At 33.4% G+C, this 19,716-nt stretch overlaps 1 protein-coding gene and 1 long non-coding RNA gene across 3 annotated transcripts in view; one reads left to right on the top strand and one right to left on the bottom strand.

The window, feature by feature from the left end:
• The window catches only part of LOC136039923 (uncharacterized), a 148,852-nt gene that overhangs the window by 95,979 nt on the left and 33,157 nt on the right, over positions 1-19,716 (top strand). The window lies entirely within an intron of this gene.
• On the bottom strand, positions 1,797-13,294 carry LOC136039904 (TWiK family of potassium channels protein 7-like). Of its 2 annotated transcripts, none has more exons than XM_065723892.1 (3): positions 13,195-13,294; positions 6,432-7,073; positions 1,797-3,393 (listed from the first exon to the last, which is right to left on the bottom strand). In XM_065723892.1, exons 2-3 carry the CDS (start codon positions 6,820-6,822, stop codon positions 2,120-2,122), a joined length of 1,665 nt encoding a protein of 554 aa, XP_065579964.1. In that variant the 5' UTR covers positions 6,823-7,073; positions 13,195-13,294; the 3' UTR covers positions 1,797-2,119. The 2 variants fall into 2 exon arrangements, with proteins under 2 accessions (XP_065579964.1, XP_065579963.1); XM_065723891.1 differs by lacking the exon at positions 13,195-13,294 and adding an exon at positions 12,542-12,656.

The following is a 19,716-nucleotide window of genomic DNA, read 5'->3' as shown; positions in this document are numbered from 1 at the left end:
AGATGTTCCTTTCAAGGTATATATTGAGAAAATGAGTTCGAAATTATCTAAACTTTAGGAATTAAAAAAATTAAAATATTTATCTCCTTTGCCTGTCCTAAGAAATTTTCATTTCCCACTTATGCACCCATACACCCTCTAATGTTTTTGCATTTGAACCTGTATTTTCCCAAAAACAATTTGACTAATAAAAGTATTTTGAAATAATGCTATTCATATTCTTAGCTGTACTACAGCAGGTGAATCAGTTAGTGGCAAATCAGTAACCAGTCTCCGGTTTGTGTGATTTTTGCAAAATTACTTTTACATAGAAGGGCACAGGGTATTACGCATTTAGTCTGTTTTAGGGGTATGCTTTGTTGTCTTTGTTAAAAGGCATTGCTGTATTTTACTTTATTTTTTACTTTTCTTTTCATTTCTCATTTTTCTGTTTTTTATGAATCTTATTATGTTTATTGAAGTTTAATTTATTATCTGTGTCAAGCCTAGATAATTTACCTTTGTTGTGTTATGGGCTCTTTGAACAAGCTTAACTTTTAGAGCCTATCGCATGTTGCGTTTATTTCGCTGATACTTTCTTCCGTCATATTTAATCCAAAAAAGTACCATATCACCAAGTTGTCCTTTTTAGTCCTTTCGAGGTGGAAGTGAACAAGCAGGCTCACATACAAGCTAGCAGGCACTCGAAATCGATCAAAATTGGATTAAAATCAGGACTTGCTTAAAATGTGTTACTGCTCCTTGGATCCAGCTAGCAAGATTAAAGCTTATTCTGTGCTCCTTTTTAATAATCATAGTAAAGTAAAACAGTTCAAAATAGGGATGATACCTTTTTATTGACAGTGAAATATAAAATTATTTAACTGGATATTTCGAACACATATACAGTGTTCATCATCAGCAGTAAAACTGATGATGATTGAGTTTTACTGCTGATGATGAACACTGTATATGTGTTCGAAATATCCAGTTAAATAATTTTATATTTCACTGTCAATAAAAAGGTATCATCCCTGTTTTGAACTGTTTTACTTTCGTCACGGAAAGGCAGTGTGGTCTTCGAAGTTAATCATAGTATAAGTTCAGCCACCGCAAGAAGATGAAATTTCAATTAAGGTAGATATAATTTTTCCAGTACTGATCAATAGTCTTAATGTGTTTACCAAATTATATTACGCTTGGTGTATATTATAAAGTATACTACTATGTATATACTGGGAAGCATGCATTGTAGGCTACTCTTAATCCAACACCACAGCCTAATTTTATCAGTGCTATTCAAATAATACTTCAAACAACAACATTATACCTTTTAGCTAAGAAGAGTGGAAATAAATAATAATAAAAAAAATCGAATCCTCACTTTTAATAGCTTCTGTCTGTATATTTTGATGCAATTAAAAACTAAACATCATAAAATAACATGTACAGACCCATACGCCCGCAAATATGTCACGAGCACATACAACTTGGGGCAGAACAAAATTAATAGGAATGTGATTAAATATAGACTGAAAAATAAGGACAATTGATACAGGACCCTTTGCTATATTAAACGAAGCCAATCTTAAACTTATATTTCTTTTAGACTTTAGTGTCAAAACAATTGAAATAATATTAAGTTCATATATTCAAAATGATTTTCACTATGAATTGGGATTAAGTACGACATAGACAGAAACATTGTTGTTAGGTGGTTGTGAATTACTTCTAAATTAAGGAAACTTGATGCACTCTGTATTAAAACGTACTTAGCATATTTTTATCATTCGAATCTAAAGGAAATACACAAAATCTTTTACCTTTGCACACTGTAATCAGAACCAGTAGAATATAATGCATTAGTTTGCCTAAACTACAAGTGTATTCTCTTTTCAATTTTATTTTCGTCGGCCTTATGGTCTCATCATGGCTGGAAAAAACTTCACGAAGAAGCTAGAGCCATCCAGAAATTCTTCATTGCTGCCTACTAAGAGGAACAGCATACAATCATTATAGCTCGTATTGCAGAGACCTTCTAAACAAACAAAAAATATTTTTCCATGCAGTTTTGTCTCACTTGACCTACTGTTATGCTTGTTTTTTCCCTTTTATACGTGTTTGCTCACAATTAATCTTGTTAATATTGAGCCTTTGTTCTAACTTGTACCAAGTTTAAGCACATAGTCACTACTGTTAGTCCTAAAGTCAAATAGAAACAAACTATGATAGGGCTTTCTTTACCCTTATTATTTCGTCCTACCATTCCCGGCTCTGTATAGCCTATTGTTAACAATGCCATGAATGAGAAATAAGCTCCTTCTGAGAAAGTCCATCCCTCATATTCTGAGAGAACAAAGCCTCCAAGAATAATATAGAGAATGATGATGCTTAAAATTAATGACACAGGAAACTTATGAAAGTTCTCTACGTTCTGTTTTCCATGATAAGATGGACTCTTTCTAACAACAACTTTTTCATCATCTTGCCGATCCTTAAAAGAATTTATACGAGTAAAATGAGATAAATCAGAAAGGTCCCTTGTTTTTAAAAGTAATTCAGTCGAGTTCATATCCAATGGAGACTTCATTTCATAGTTTTTACGCCGTGACTGATCAGTAGACGGCCGTTTAGTCTCATGACTAACATTTGGTGAATTAAAAGAAATTTTAGTAAGACTGGACACACTGGCTGAACATTGAAGACTAACATTTTCTTCCTTATGCAATAATGATATTGGGCTTGTGCGCTCAAACCCTGCAATATTATTAACTGAGACTGGGCACTTTTGTTGCTCGAGCTCAATTCTTTTTGTTCGTGACTCTTCTAGAATAGCTTCGGTACTATTTAAGGTAGGTTGAAAATGGAATTCATGCATGTCCTGTACTTTTAGGTATGGCTCATTACAAGAATAGTCGTTCTGAAAATCTGACTTGAATTTTAATTGTTCAAATTTCTTTTTACCTTCTGTCAGTGTGTGTTCAACCATTTCAAAGCTGTCAGGCACCTTTGATGTCACAAATGTATTATTTTCTTTTCCCACCTTTCCTTGTTCATTCGATCCATTTCCCTTTTGAGAGCATGCTTTTATAGAGTTATTTTTATAGTCTTCAGTGACTTCATCATCTTTTTTGTCTAAATCCTTATCTGCATATAACTGCTTAGAAATGAAACTAACATTATGGAGTACATTGTTTTCCTCCAACTTCTCTTCTAGTTCGTTCTTTTGATCTATTTTTCTGTTTCCTGTGCATAATTGGCAGCAGCAAAGCTCGTAGAATAATTTTCGCATAACATCAGCAAGGAAAATTCCATTTTTCGTTAAAAATAATAGCGCGAGTGGGATGCCAAACGTTGAATATAAGATAATAATTATTTTTGAAGAACTTGAAGAAGGTATGGACGACATGTTACCTGAAATGAAATATACTTTAAAAGCCAATAACACATATAAATTTATATAGCCGGGAAATATTATAGCCGATGAAGATTCAATTGAAATTTGGTGTCTAATCCACAATTGTGAGTTCAGATACAGTGTAATAACACTCTTTTAGCCTGTAAAATGTCTAGTACATAAAATGAAATATAAATAAACTATACGAGTAAAACTATTCATATGAGCGGATAACAATTATATGTGCTGATGAAATCCTGACTATTTACCTCACGCAACAAAAGCTACCGCGTGCAAAAATATAAATTAAGAGATAAGACAGTATTAAAGGAAACAAAAGGAAAAGGGAAAGGGAAAAAGGGAAAAGGGGACAATCGAAAGATTTTCACATCTGATAAAATTCAGTTGTGGCTTGCTATAAGTTTGAAAAGAAATTCTAAAGGGACCTACAGTCGCAAAAAATTGAGCTTGAACTTTTACTAAACAACCACTATACTTTGTCAAATGTAATTTTTTTTTCTATTTTGGGGTACAGCGTCAATTCATCGCTTGTTATTTTACTGTGTGTTGTAGTTACTTACAATGTTTTTTTCTTTTCTTTTTGACAATGGCTTCTGAACGCAAAGCTGAAATATCCAGACTTTTATTAGAATATATATTCTAATTTATTCAGTATTATCCTCCGTATTAATTAAAAGTTTCACCCTTCATTGTACATTTAATTTCATCTTAAATGGAACTGTAATGCGGTCTAAGAAACTACTATCATAAAAATAACTGCTTAGACTGAAAAGACTTTCGTGTTGACTTTCTTGAAGTACTCCAGACCATAGTCCAGCTGACTGTTTTTCATTCTATTTTTCTTTTCACTTTGACTTTATCTTTTTTAAAGAATACAATACTCTTGTAGCCATGGAAGGAACTAAGAACTCATTTTTCCAGTAATAAAATATACCTGCTCTTATCAGACAATCCACTATGATTACTCAATTGAAATATTCCATCATTGTACGTGAAATTAACGCTACGCCATTTTTCATGATCATTTTTACGCACAAATATCCATAATAAGTCCTGAATAAATATATATTCCACTCCAAATCCTGAGAAATTTCAGGTTAAACCTGAATAAACATTTTAGAAATGGTTTTAATTTGGGATAGACTCTGTGTAACATACTATGCAAACACTTTCTCCTTCTCCTTTTGTTCATTACTTAATTGTTACTGCCGACTGTTGTAGTCAGCGCAATAGCGCTACCTAAGTAAAGAGTGGAGTGGCATCCATAGGATTTTTATACCAGGCCACTTCGTATGGTAGAGATGGTCGTAGAATTTTTGAAGAAAGTTCATTTGCATCAAAATTGAAATTTTTAGTGACATTTTTAAGAATCGAAAGTGATTGGACGACAACCAGCACCATTTTCGTACCCTTTTTTGATACCTACTCTCCCGCTCCCCTTCAAAATCATCCCAATAAAATTATCGATAGACACTTTGTTCAAAATAGATAAAAAGTTCACCAGATAAACCTCTAGGGATGACAAGATCCTCAGAGCCCCTTGGGAAAACACCGCAAATTATGCAAGCTGTCATTTTTTACGTATGGTTTTTAAAGGGGAAAAGGGAGCTTGTTTGATCGTGGGTGTCTGTTTAGTCTGAAATATTCAGAGATCGTTCACTGAGTCAAGAAAACCTTAAATTTTGCTAGGAAAGAAGAGTGCCAAGGGTCCTGAAATAGTCCAAATATTGTTTTATTGTTTTGTTGAATTTAAAGTGAGGTCTTACTGATCATTCGCTGGGCTAAGATTCCCAAAGATACACAAGGGTATACTTTGTAAACTAAACGCGTATTCAAGTAAATCAAGAGAGAACAGATTACTTACGATACCTAAGGAATGACTCAGTGTATTAAGCTGAAACTTTGAGGTCGTACTGAAGGGATGGATGTCAATCCCACTTTGAATTTTGACATTGTGGGTGGGGGAGGGGTTTAGATCCAGAGGTAGATTGACTGACCTGACTTCTCAAGTTGTCAAAATATCATGTTTTGAGTATCTAGGGAACAGCTTTTGGAGGGAGGGAGTTAAGACTACTGGTGCTGTTGGATAAAAGAAGGTGGAGGGCGTGGCGAAGGAAACTGAAGTGTAGTGCTGGGGGTGGGGAAGGGATTCAGCAATATTTGCCTTTACTTCAGGTAAAAATAGCGTTTTTGCAGTTTAAGCTCCTGTGACACTTAAAATTCATGCACGTTTCAGAAGCGAGATAATCAAAATATATTGTGTACTACCAGACTGTAAAAACGTGGATCTAAAATGTTTCAAGAACGGTCTAGGACATTAAGGAATAGAGTTGGTTGAAACCTTCAGGCAATTCGGAAGAAATAAGGGAAATGGCGGGACAAGGGAATTCATATATAATTTTAGAGGGAGAAGAAAGCATCTAACGAATTTTCATCTGTAATCACGGTTAAAAGAACATTTTGCACTATAAGATCCAATGGAACCTATTATACAAGGTTAAGTAATGAGATAAATAAAAAAATGGTACAAGGTTGTAAAGTTGATGTATGCAAAATATCTTGGGAACAGATCTAGAATCTACCTAGGATCTAGAAGATATCTTGGAATCGTAAGTTAAAACTTTCAAGGAACACTTGATGTAAGATTATGACTCGGGGAAAAGGGTAGAGATAAATCAAAAGTCAGTCTGTAAATACAGGTTATCAAAATACAGTATCTGCAATATCCTATGAACCAGGATGGGTCTTTCAAATTGAAGACTGCAAGTTACAGAGTCCTCTTTTGGTCGTTAAAGCGATTTAAAGTCAGTCAGCCACTCTTCCATAATCTTTGTGCCACCCCCTGCATCCTCTAAGATATCTGATCTAAATTTTGAGATTGACATTTTGTTTAAAACAGTTGAAAGGCTCAATAAAGATGTCAGTGAGAATAACAGGATCCCCACATACTCTCGTACCTTCGTGGTTAATTTCTTGAACACAATTTCTAAAATTTCAGTTTTGAAAGTAAGAAAAACTAATGTGAGATGCTTACCTATTGTTGTTACCAAACTAGCAGCAAAGAGAAGAGATTCCCCAAAGTCGATGTTCTTATCTCCTTTGTTAGGGCCTTCATAACTGTGCATTATAGCAGAAGTAATTATATTGCTCTCAAATTTCTTGAGTGATTCCTCCACTACGCGAGTCCAATTCTCCTTGTATAGCACATTCAAGCTCTCTGTAAAATCCCATAACTCTTGTATACATTTTTCCCGAATGTTTTTAATAGCAGCAGCGCTTTCATCTTTTTCATTTTTGTCCAACTTCCGAAAAATAGCGGCACCTACTACTAAATAAATCAGTATAGCTGCTGTTAGACCGAAATTTGATGACAGCACTTTAAATACAATACTCCAAACGTTAGTTGTACACTTTACATTACACATATTGACCCCAAAACAAATTATGTTCTATTGAAGTACTTTTTAATCTTCATGGGGTTAGCATATTCCAATGTTTTGTCAGTTCATCATTAGATCACAATCAGTTTATTTGAATACGCAAAGTTTGCTGAATTTGAATACGGAAAGACCAGCATATTTCAACGTTTTGTCAGTTCGTCACTAGATCATAATCAGTTTATAGTTCGAGCTAAAAGATCACTGAGTTTTGAATACGGAAAGACTGCTTAGACAACCTGTAATTAAATAGATTCAAATTAATGCTTAATTTTTACAAAGACATTGTACAAAACAAACATCTACCCAAAATGTATGCATATCCAATCAGAAAGGCACTTTGGGTGGCTTCTTTCAAATAGTTTTCATGTGAAAAGAATAGTCTAATTAGCAGATGAATACAATTATACTGCTTGACTTTACCATTTTTATTAAAAATAATTTTATCAATTTTTGTCAAGATCAAAGAATTTTGTCAAATTCTGTTCATCGATCGATCCTAACAAATTAGGTTAGATTAACAGCCATGAAAATAATATAATGAAAATACATCAAAATAGCATATTATAATATATAGCCTAAGCCGGACTTAAGATCTTACCTCGGGTCGTCTTGCGTTAAGTTTATGTTTTTAGAGCCAGTAACAGTAAGTCAAATTACTAAAATTGTTAATGGCTTTAAAAAATCGTCCTTGTTTGGGTCAGATTCTATTCCTACTAAGGTAGTTAAATCTATTCTTCCTTCAATAGTTGTGCCTGTAACAAAACTTATTAATTTTTCATTTAAAAATGGTGTTTTTCCGGAAGCTATGTTCTGTTCTGTATGAAAGTGGACCAAGAAATGATCCAGCAAATTATCGACCAATTCATATTTTATCAGTATTTAATAAAATCATCGAAAAGGCCATGCTTTCTAGTCTCCTTACTTTTCTAAAATCTAAAAAAATTCTTCATGATTTTCAATTTGGTTTCAGAATAAAGCACTCTTCTGAACATGCCTTTATGACCCTTTTATACATTCGGTATTAGATTTAGGATTAATCCCAGCTGCTAAATTCCTAGACATTCGTAAGGTATACAATTCCTTAACCCATGAAATTCTTCTATCGAAGGTGTCTCATTTTGGCATTAGGGTGATAAATTTTCTTGGTTTCTATCTTATTTTAATGATAGGTTGATTTCTGTCGATCCACTTTTCCATTCACTCTAACAAGTGAATTTTGCGTCCCTCAGGGATCAGTTTTAGGGCCTCTGCTATTTTTGGTTTACGTAAATGATATTTTTTGTTGTAAAAAAGCAGAAATTTATTAATTGCAGTAGACTTTGTCATCCTAGGCCTTCCCTTACCCATAGTGCCAACTATAGTGTGACATCTTCTGATGTCTTTATTTGTTTTGCTGATGACAGCAGACTTGGTACTTCTTGGCACTGTCCGCTGGTCATTAAACGGACAATTTATAGGATTAAACAGACAATTTATGTTTATTAAATAACATTCGTTAAATGATCAAAGGACTGAAACTAATAAGAAATCTCACAAATATTTATGATCATTTTACAACCAATTTTGTATTCTCTTGAAATGGGTTGCCTGAAAGGTAATGATGGGGGGGGGGAGAATGCACCCCTCTGTTTTGTTCAGTCGTATCAGTTGCTTATTTTGACCTCATTCAGTTTCTGGGTACCCATTCCGTTCAGAGACAGTCCAATTCGTTTTCGTTGTCCTGAAAACAGTGTCAAATTTTCTAACTGCCTAGTAAAAATGGCTTATTTTGGCACAAAATAGCTTCAATTGTAGCTCGTAGTCAGCATAGAGATATAATCAGAACGAGTTAATTAACTTACTTTTATTAGAAATCAGAGATAAGAAAAAATTGATAAAATTTTGGATTCGGAATCTTATTTGTTGATGACGGGTATAACATACTTCAAATTACGACAAGCAAGAAGTTGTAATCGGTGCTATCAGCTCAGGAAGGATCAATAGAGGAAGAGACTGTTAGATGTTGGGGAGGTTAATGACAAAACCAGGTTGGTTATGCCAAAAAGTGCAATTGGAAGACTGTCAAGGGGATAAATTACTTGGCTGCGTAAACTTTTTAGTCTTATTGATATGTAAGTACAATATGCAATATAGTTTCTGCTCAGCAGAAACTACCGGGAATTCTCAATCGTCATCTGCCTAAAAATCCCTGCCATGTCAACATACTAAACACCATTATAGAGCATAGTTGCCAATTATCTTTCTTGACAGCAGAGCTATTCAATATCCTAAAAGAAATGTACTGGTTCTTCTCTTCATCAACAAAATATCTTGCTGGCTTTTAAACGGAGCTTGTCTTCTACTGAAAATAGTCTCAATCTCCAAAAAGTATGACGGATCAAGTGGACTGCAAGAACTATACATACAAACAGCAATTGCATCGTTTGATGCGATATTTTCAGCTCTTAACAATATAAAGCGGAAAAAGAATGTTGATGAATATAAAAAACTACAAATCAGCAGTATTTTGAACACAATCCTCAATGTGGACATTATCGTCCGTCTCATGTACAAGAAATAATGAAAAGTATGAAAAATTAGAATATCATGTAAACGGCCAAGAATGCGACAGAATCATTTTAACATGAGAAAATAAGCATCATCAGTTATAAAAAAAAATAGAAAGAATAATTGGGGAGAAAATCGAACGGTTTAACTATCAGTGCAGAGCAGTTTACCAAAAGTATGGAAATAGATCCAGAGGCTGATTCAATCAAACATTATCATCAAAGAATTCAACTACAGAAGAGAGAATAATGAGGACTTTTTTTCCCAAGACAGTGAACCAACAAAACCTATTTGAATATTTCGGCCCTATATCTAATGAAATGAAATGAGAATTCCAATGAAAGGGGTAAAATTAACCTTGACTTGACGCCCACTTAATTGGACAATCTGTCTTGGCTTTTTCTACAATTGGCCATGACTTGACTTTTCCCACAACTATTCCATTTTCAATTCAAAAATCTTCAGCAAAAAAAAACAAAACAAAAACAACAACAATAAAACACTTACAATAAAAGTTCTCGGTTAAAAATCCATTTTTTTTAAATAGGTTTGACATCATTACTTCGTAACGAAAAGTTAGTCAAGACTGTGAGACAAAAGCCAACATTTTACAAGCTAAAAAGGTTCATTCATGGCGCTAGCTGTATAATATTAAAAACTGGAATAATTTCTTATTGCGATATTTGCCTTCTCTGCAGCTAATCTTGTAGTTCTTTGGGATTGGGCTTGTTTTCATTCGTTCCTATTTTGTTTTATTTTGAATTAGATTATTTTCTATAATTAATTTTGTGTACATAGGGTTGAGTGTGTATTCACCCAAGTCTCTATTTAGCGATGTATTATTATTTAAGTTTCGCTTTATTTCGATTGCCTCGCGGACAGTTTGCATAAGCATAATAATAGATACCTTCACTTCAAATCTGACCATCCTCCACAGGTTAAAAGAGGTGTAGATATAGAGTGCTAAATATCTGTTCAGAGCTGTATATTAAAAAAGAATTAAATTTTATTACAGACATACTTTTTGGTAACGGGTACCCAATTTCTCTCATAAATACTGTTAGTGCTCAAAGATTAAAGATGCATTTTTCTAAAGCCTTGAATCCCACACCAGTAAACGGTTCGAATAAACCCACGAATACGATTTACCTACCTTATATTCCGAAAGTTACTTCAAAACTGAAAAAAGTGTGTTTAACAAACAATTTACATGTTGTATTCACAAGTAATTTAAGTATAATGAATCTTCAAGATTTTGGTAAGGATAAAACCCCAGTTACTTGTCTAACAGGGGTGTATCAAATACCATGTAGTTGTGGAAATTATTACATTGGCCAAACCCACCAAAATTTAGGAACAAGATTACGGCAACACAAAGAAAGTATTGAAAAAGCATTAAAATCTAAAAATAACTCCATACCTTTCGATTCAGCTTTAAGGAATCATACTTTTGAAAATTCAAACCAATATGTTCTATTTGACAAAACAATTCTAATTAGCAATGACCTAGGAATCAAACTGTCCGCGAGGCAATTGAAATCGAACGAAACTTAAATAATAATACATCCCAAAATAGAGTCTTGAGTGAATACATACTCAAACCTATTTACACAAAATTAATTATAGAAAATAATCTAATTCAAAATAAAACAAAATAGGAAAAAAAAATCCCAATCCCAAAAGAACTACAAGATTAGCTGCAGAGAAGGCAAATATCGCAATAAGAAATTATTCCAGTTTTATATAAATACAGCTAGTGCAATGAATGAAACTTTTTAGCTTGTAAAATGTTAGCTTTTATCACACAGTCTTGGCTGAACTTTTCGTTAAGAAGTAATGATGCCAAGCTTATTTAAAAAAAGAAATGGATTTTTAATCGAAAACTTTTATTGTAAGTGTTTTATTGTTTATTATTATTTTTTCCTGAAGACGGCCCTTAGATATAGGGCCGAAATATTCAAATAGGTTTTGTTGGTTCACTGTCTTGGGAAAAAAGTCCTCATTATTCTTTCTTCTGTAGTTGTATTATGGAAAGGCAGTGTGGTCTTCGTCATTATTTACAACAAAGAATTAGAACATGTTGCTTTGACAGCCAAGCTCAAAGTCCAGCCGAGATCTCAACGCATCAGTTTTACAGACAACGTTTTAGAATCTTGAGTGATAAGAGCAATAAGGTGACGAGAGACGAGTTGAGAGCTTACCTGACTGACATTCGGCTATTTTGCTTCTTATATCCGCCTCCTAAAAAAGGATCTCATTTCCAGACATTGATCTAGGAGCTACATTTTTCTAAGACCATAAAGAAGCTCAAGACCCTACCGCTCCTTAAGCAAAGATTGGACTTTTGGTTCACCTTTGCCTAACAATTATTTGCTTCGAAGAAGTCCTTGTTGAAGGGTGTTGCCGGCGACAGCAGTTCAAGAAAGCTAATCATCTTTGCCAAGTGGCTGCCACTACATCTGTTGCTGATAGAAGATCGGCAAGCACAAGCTGTTTAAGAATTGGCTGAGAATTGCCATGCTTGATTTTCTACTACATTCCCTCATATTGTTGATTAGTGAAGAAAGCCTCCTCGATACCTTAGACTGAGATAAGAATGTCCATCAATAGCTGGCTTTAAAATAGAGGTAAATCCAGGTCTAAATTGCTTTTTTAATTAAATGTTTACGCAAGATTTTCTTTTTTTTTCTCTAAAATGTTCTGTAGAGAAGTACAAACGATAAAAGATGATTTTCTATAAGCTTTTAGGTAATAACATTGTATAACCGTATAATATGATCAAGATGGGATTTAAACGAGGGCTATCACCCCTTCCCCTGGCTGTTGTGCTTTGATCCAACTGATTCCTGGTTGTCTTTTTTTAGGATCAAATGTTTTAAATAAGCTTTTTTTCAAAAGGCAAAGATCATGAGCTCATTTTTGGAAAAAACGAAGACGGACAAGCACAAGTACCAAATTCATTGGTTATCATGAACTTCCTCAGTTGAACATCTATATCACATACCTCTTGTCTGTGGCCCCAACTATGGATCCCAAGAGGGCCACCCCTGATACCAAATAACTGACTGATTTAACCGATAAGCTTATATAAAATGCAAAATTAATTACACAGAAAGTTGGTTAGAGCTCGGTTTATATAAAATAAAGTTAGTATTACCATAACCAGTACAAACAAAAATAGTTTTATATCATTTTGATTCTATCCGTCTTTATAATAATTGAGAAGAGGAATGTATTACTCTCTTCACCTTTTTGATAGTACTAGCTCCAAATAGCTAACCTTTTGCTATTAAGAAAGAACTTGCGCAGCAAATAATTACTTTAACACGAGAGAGAGTTCACGCATATCTTGAGAAAAATGAATACAGGTAAAATTGAAAAAGCCAACCCATTGGGAAGTAATAGGAGACACAGACGCAAACAAACAAGATTAAAATAGATAATCTTTTTTCTGTTTTCTACTCAGAAATAAAAGAAACTAGCACTGATTAAAAGAGTTCCTCACAACACTGTATTATTTATTTTTATTATATTTTTAATTTAAGCATACGTTCCTGCTTTGGCGGGATTTCATTTTATGCAAAGATCTTATATGCCTTTTTAAATCTTTTTTATTGTGTTTAACCACTGTCCATGAGATTTATAGAGGCTTTCAGTTTCACTGAACGATCTCCAGTAGACCGTCAAACATTCTTATTTTCTCCTATCTTGACAAACCATCGACGTCAGAATTAAATAATTTGCTATATGATGTTACATAGTTAAAAAAGATTATGGAGTAACATTAAAAATCAGGCAAGCAAAACTCACAATGTACTTGAGGTGGCTGTCCACTTTTTCAATTTCCGTTGCCAAACAGTTCGTGGTAACGAGCTGTAGTGAGACTCGGCTCAATAGTAACCGAAACTCTAAAAAATGGAATTTTGATACCAATAGTTACATCAAAAGAATCGCATTTTTATGCTGATTTTAAATATATATATATATTTTTTTTGTCAAGATCAGTTATGCCCATCGAATGTAACGAGCCTGAGAAAATTTGCCTCATTTTAGAAAATAGGGGGAAAGACCCCCTAAAAGTCATACAATCTTAACGAAAATCACACCATCAGATTCAGCGTATCAGAGAACCTTATTGTAGAAGTTTTTAGCTCCTATTTACAAAAATGTGGAATTTCGCATTTTTTGCCAGAAGACAGATCACGGATGCGTGTTTATTTGTTTTTTTGTTTGTTTTTTTTTTGTTTTTGTTTTTTGCCAGGGGTGATCGTATCGACTTAGTGGTCCTAGAATGTCGCAAGAGGGCTCATTCTAACGGAAATGAAAAGTTCTAGTGCCCCTTTTAAGTCACCAAAAACATTAGAGGGCACCTAGGCCCCCTCCCACGCTCATTTTCCCCAAAAGTCACCGGATCAAAATTTTGAGATAGCCGTTTTATTCAACATAGTCGAACAGCCTAATAATTATGTCTTTAGGGACGACTTATTCCCCCGCAGTCCCCGTGGGACGGGCTGCAAGTTACAAACTTTGACCTGTGTTTACATATAGTAAAGGTTACTGGGAAGTGTAGAGACGTTTTCTGGGGGATTTTTTTGGTTTAGGGGGAAGGTTGAGGGGGAAGGGGGGGTTACGTGGGAGGATATTTCAATGGAGGAAATTTTTATGGTGGAATAGAATTTCAATGAAGGGGGCGCGAGATTTTCTAGCACTATTTGAAAAAACAATGAATAAATAAATATGAAAAGTTTTTTCTAACGAAAGTAAGGAGCAGCATTAAAACTTAAAACGAACAAAAATTACTAAGCATATGAGGGGTTTACCTCCTCGTTATACCTCATTCTTTACGCTAAAGTATTTTTAGTAATTTGAACTATTTATTCTACGGCCTTTGTGATTCAGAGTGTGATTTAAGTTCTAAAGCTTAAAGCTCAAAGTCACTAAAGCTTAAATGGGAAATTTAAGCTTTAGTGTAAAGAACGGGGTATCGACGAGGGTTGAACCCCCTCATATACGCAATAAAACATACGAATATAGAAGTTCGTTACATAAGTTAATTCGTAAGTTATGTATAATTTTTACCAATGAAAACGTTTGTAAAAAATTAAAAGTTGTACTTGCCTTTTTAAGTAATCAAACAATTGAGGGGGAACTTGGCCTCCTCCTTCACTCCTTTTTTCTCGAAGTCTTCCGATAATTGCAATTAATCAATATGCAAATTTTGTTTTAATTATTTATGTGCGGAGAGCCAAGATCAAAACATGCATTAAATCAAAAACGTCCAGAAATTAAATAGAAAAAAACAAGTTTTTTTAAATGAAAATAAGGAGCAACATTAAAACCTAAAACGAACAGAAATTACTCCGTATATGAAAGGGGCTTTTCCTCCTCAACGTCCCGCTCTTTACGCTAAAGTTTCTTACTTTTTTTAAAAGTAGAGTTAAGAGAAAGAGTCAAACTTTAGCGTAAAGAGCGGGGCGTTGAGGAGGAAAAGCCCCTTTCATATACGGAGCAATTTCTGTTCGTTTTAAGTTTTAATGTTGCTCCTTACTTTCATTAAAAAAAAACTTGTTATTTTCTATTTTTTACTCAAAGGTTCACTGATTTAAGAGTGCTGTATGCTGAACCATATCGTGATTCTAAGTGTTTTATTTACTGATAACCTGAAAAAACATTTAATTTAAAATTTTTAGGTTTAACCAAATTACGAATAAATAAACCTTTTCATTCTGAAAGCCATAAGTTAAAAATTAAATTTTGTGCTACATAGATTTTTGTGCTAGTGCATTTGTTTATGAAGCAACGAGGTGAAAAGTCATGTGCATGCGTACAGAGCAAGTTTTGCAGAGAACAGTCTCTTTACTGCATAGGATAATGTTCTGCTCGTTTTTAGTTTTGTTGTTGCTCCTTACTTTCACTTCAAATTGTTTGTGGTTTTTAATATTGTCTGGTTTTAATATCCATTTCTACCATATCGTTCCGAAAATCAATTCTACTGCATAATTAGCGAAACAGTGAGATTTAAGTAAACTATTTTGTATTATCTTTCTCATTCGTAAGGTATTCAGACAGACTAAAGGATGATACAATCGAAATGATCTCTGATTACTGTTAGTCTCACTTGAGTCTTTCTGCTTCACAGATAAAGTTGAAGTTAGACCAGTTGATGTCATTTTGATTGCAATACTGGTCTATTTCGATAATCCGGAGGAAGTTACTCTCTTGGAGTGTGACTTCAAATTTGAAAAAATCACGTGTTTTAACGTCTGGAAACGATCTATGCCAACGTTTCTAGCTGTTTTATTATCTAAATCCAAAGATCTATCAGCAGAGAATATACTTTACCCAATAGAAATTGACCATTAGAAATGAAATCTGAGTAAATACTTCGGAGAATTTTTTGAAAAGTCGACAAGGCTCTAATAAAGTTTAAGATAAAAATACTTTAAAAATGAGTGTTTTGCACTGCATAGTTCATTTTCTACCTTATAGCATTTTTTAGCATTAGCATATAGTATTTTCTTTTGAATCTCTAATAATTCCGATGACTAAAACTAGAATTTAGTCATGTTTCTCAGCCTAGTTTCTACCTTAGTATTATTCATGCACACAATGGTTTTTTTATGTCTTTATGGAAGCATTTTTATTTGACATAGAAAACTTCTGATTTGGTGTGGATTCCTTGCCTATTAACTTTTCAATGAGGCCGTTCTACACAAAATCTCAAAATTGTATGAAGGCGCCATGCATTCCTATCCGAACAAAGCTTAAAATCGTGAAAAATCGAAAAGTGTGTCAATTACTTCAAAGTAATTGAAAAATTCAATTGAAAAGTTTAACTGATGAGAACTAAACAACTATTTTCATAAGTCTGATAGAGAATGTTTTTCATCTTTAAACCAACTTTATATAAAATCCTCATCATGACATTTTTTTAATTTTGGATATAATGTCTTGCTTGTTGTATTCGACTGGGGGGGTCTTAAGATTTTCGGTATTTTATTCAGTCAGGTAAGTATTTTAGCAAAAGATGGAAGCGAAACATAGCCGAACACAGATGTGTTTATTCAAAACTTAAGAGCCAGCTTTAATTAATAAGAGAGACTCTTTTCTGGGATTGAATAGCTTAGAGGGATATGTTGTTTTCAAGTATTATGGCTCTTAGCTTGTCCCCAGGGAGCTCCAGGCGAAACCTAAAAGGTTAGTTATTAAGATTAAAAAGTTGACATTTTCCCTATGACGGGGCTAAGACTGTCACTCAAGTTCCAAGCAAGTATAAGGAGATTTGAAGTTCATTATGATCCACAACTTCTTATACTTGTTTCTAAAACTCATAAATAAATAAAGATCACTTACATCAAAGCCCCTCGTTCCTAATTGCTAATAGGCAATAAAATATCATTAAACATAATATGAAAAAAAACAACAAATGAATCAACGTAATTAAATCAACCATCAAGATAAACGTCTATGTTAACCATTTAATTTGCATGGACTGTGTGACTTTTCTGGAATGAATGCCCCACCATGAAGAATCTCTTCCTCGGAAACAGGAAAACTCAGTATAGAGCTTTTTGATACTTTTAACCCGTCCTCTTCGAGGCCGAATCGTAGTTTGGTGCCACAAAATGGAGAAAGCGCTACTTCCTTGCGGCACATTGTTTTTGGTCACTTCAAAATAGCACTAGAATTTTTAATTTCAATTCAAATGACTCCCTCTAGATTTTGTAGATCCAATGGTTAGACAGGATCACCAGTAGAAACAGGCATCCGTGATCTTTCATAAGGAGAAACAATGCAAAATTCCATTATTTCGTTGATAGGAGCTTGAAACCTCTACAACAAGGCTCTCTAATATGTTGAATCTCATATTATGTAAAACAAAAGAACCTCTTTTGTGTACCGTTTGAGTTTTAGCTCTATAAGATATATTCTTTCTGCTTTTATAAATATTATCCTCAACACAATGAAAAAAAAAGTGTCGAAAATATTAGGTATGAAATATAGAATGAAATAACAATATAAAACACTACCCATCTAATAATATCCATAAACTTGGACGTTGAAATACGTTGATAGATTTAAGACAAAGGAATATTTTTAAATGAAATTAAGGGGCACTATTGAAACTTAAAACTAACAGAAATTATTCCAAATGCAAGGGGGTTTGTCCCTCTCCAATCCATAGCTATTTAAGCAAAAGTTGGACCATGTTCGCAATTTAAAATACTCATTATATATACTCATTATAAAACACGATATAAATAGTGTTCTGAACCCCTTGCCCTTGCGGAACTACTGTTGCTTGCCTTTATGATTTTCTCTCCCTTTTCCAAAAATCTGTCAATTTTCTCAGGCTCTCAGCTTTTGATGAGAAATCTTGAACTTCATAATTTTAAATATTTGGAATCAAACAATTCGTGGTAAAGAAATATAAAAGGCTACGAGCCTGAGAAAATTTGCCTGATTTTCGAAAAAAAGGGGAACAAACCTAAAAATGGTAGAATTTTACTGAAAAAACCCCATTAGATTCAGCGCATCAGAAAACCCTATTGTATAAGTTTTAAGCTCCTATCTGCAAACATGTGGAATTTGTTATTTTTGCAAGAAGAAAGATCACAGATGCGAGTTTATTTGTTGTTTTTTTTTCCCAAGGGGTGATCTTATCGACTGAGTTGTTGTAGAGTATTGGAAGAGGGTTAATTCGAATGAAATTTAAAAGCTCTAGTGCTTTTTTAAGTAACCAAAAACATTGGAGGGCAGCTAGGCCCCCTCCCAAACTCCTTTTTTCTCAAATGGGGGATGGGGCTTTTTAGGCCCCATCAAAATTTTGAGATAGCAATTTTGTTCAGCATAATTGAAGGCCCGATAACTATTCCTTGGGAGACATCAAGACCCCCTACAGTTCCCGGGGAAAGGTCTTTAATTTTAAAAAGAATTGACCATTGTTTACGTATAAATTTGTTATTGGGAGTTATGCATACATTTTTCGGGTGGGGAGAAATTTTTCGCTGGGGGATTTTTCCACGGGGAGAATTTGTCATTGGGAAGGAAGTTTCCAGGGGGTGATTTTTTCAGGGGAATTTTACATTGGGGGACAATGCCAGAATCCTTATTTGAAATTCTTCTTATGTCTTGCTTCCTCTTTACCAACTCAATTTTACGCTCGCGAATGTTAAAGGTAATAGTCCAGGGTGAATTTTCACCAGGATTAAAGTGTCTAGAGATTTTTTCCATGGGGAGGATGGATTTTTCCGTGGAGGTGGAGCCAGATTTTCTGGCATTATTTAAAAACGATCAGAAATTAATTAGAAGAAAACAAGTCCTTTCAACTGGAAGTAAGGAGCAACATTAAAAGAAACAAACAGGAACTATTACGTATATGGGGGGCTGCTCCTCTTTAACACCTCGCTCTTTACAGTAAAGTTTGAATTTTCTCCCAATTCCTTGATAACGACTCATGAGAGACAAAGTCGTTTAATTAGAACAATAAGAAGCGTTTTTTTTCAAAAGTACTAAAAAAAAGTTACCGTAGAGAGCGAGGTGTTGAGGAGGAGCGACCCCTTGTTTTTTTTCTATAATTTAATCCAAAGATTTTGTCCAAAAGTGGTTCACTGTATCAAAGACCTTTGATTGTTCAGATAAATAATCTAACAGTGATGATTATTTTGTAATTTTTGTAATTTCATTTTTATTAAAATAAAGTTCAGGGTGCAGACAATAAATAAATATAATTGATGAATATTCTATTAATAAGTTTGTAATCTATATAATTAATGTAGTGTCTGTCGGTCCTTCTGTCTGTCACCAAGTATAACGTCAATATATAAAAAAAAACTAACTAAAAAAACTTAAAAGAATTAAAACCTATTTTCTATAAACAAAACTGAGAAAAAACTAAAAGAAAACAAAAAAAATGAAAAAAAAATAAAAACTAAAAAAAACTAAAAAAGAAAACAACTAAAAAAGAAAAAAATAAAAGAAAAGAAGAACCTAAAAAAAAGAAAAGCTAAAAAAGAAAAGAACAAAAAAATAAAAATAAGGAAACACTAAAAAATAGAAAAAATAAAAAAAAGGAAAAACTAAAAAAGAAAAAACTATAAAAAATAAAAATTAAAAAAAGACAAAAACTAAAGAAAAAGAAAAAAACGAAAAAAAAAAAAAAAAAGAAAAAGACTGAAAGAGAAAAAAATTAAAAAGAAAAAACAAAAAAAAACTAAAATAGGTAAAAAACTAAAAAGAAAAAAACAAAAAAAAAATAGAAAAACATTAAAAAAGAACTATGCATGACGTCATATTCAATATAACGTAAAAAAATAAAAAAAACTAAAAAAA

Source organism: Artemia franciscana, chromosome 20 (genome assembly GCF_032884065.1).
Source record: "Artemia franciscana chromosome 20, ASM3288406v1, whole genome shotgun sequence".
Taxonomy (NCBI): Eukaryota; Metazoa; Arthropoda; class Branchiopoda; order Anostraca; family Artemiidae; genus Artemia; species Artemia franciscana.
This window is presented reverse-complemented; position numbering and strand designations above follow the sequence as displayed.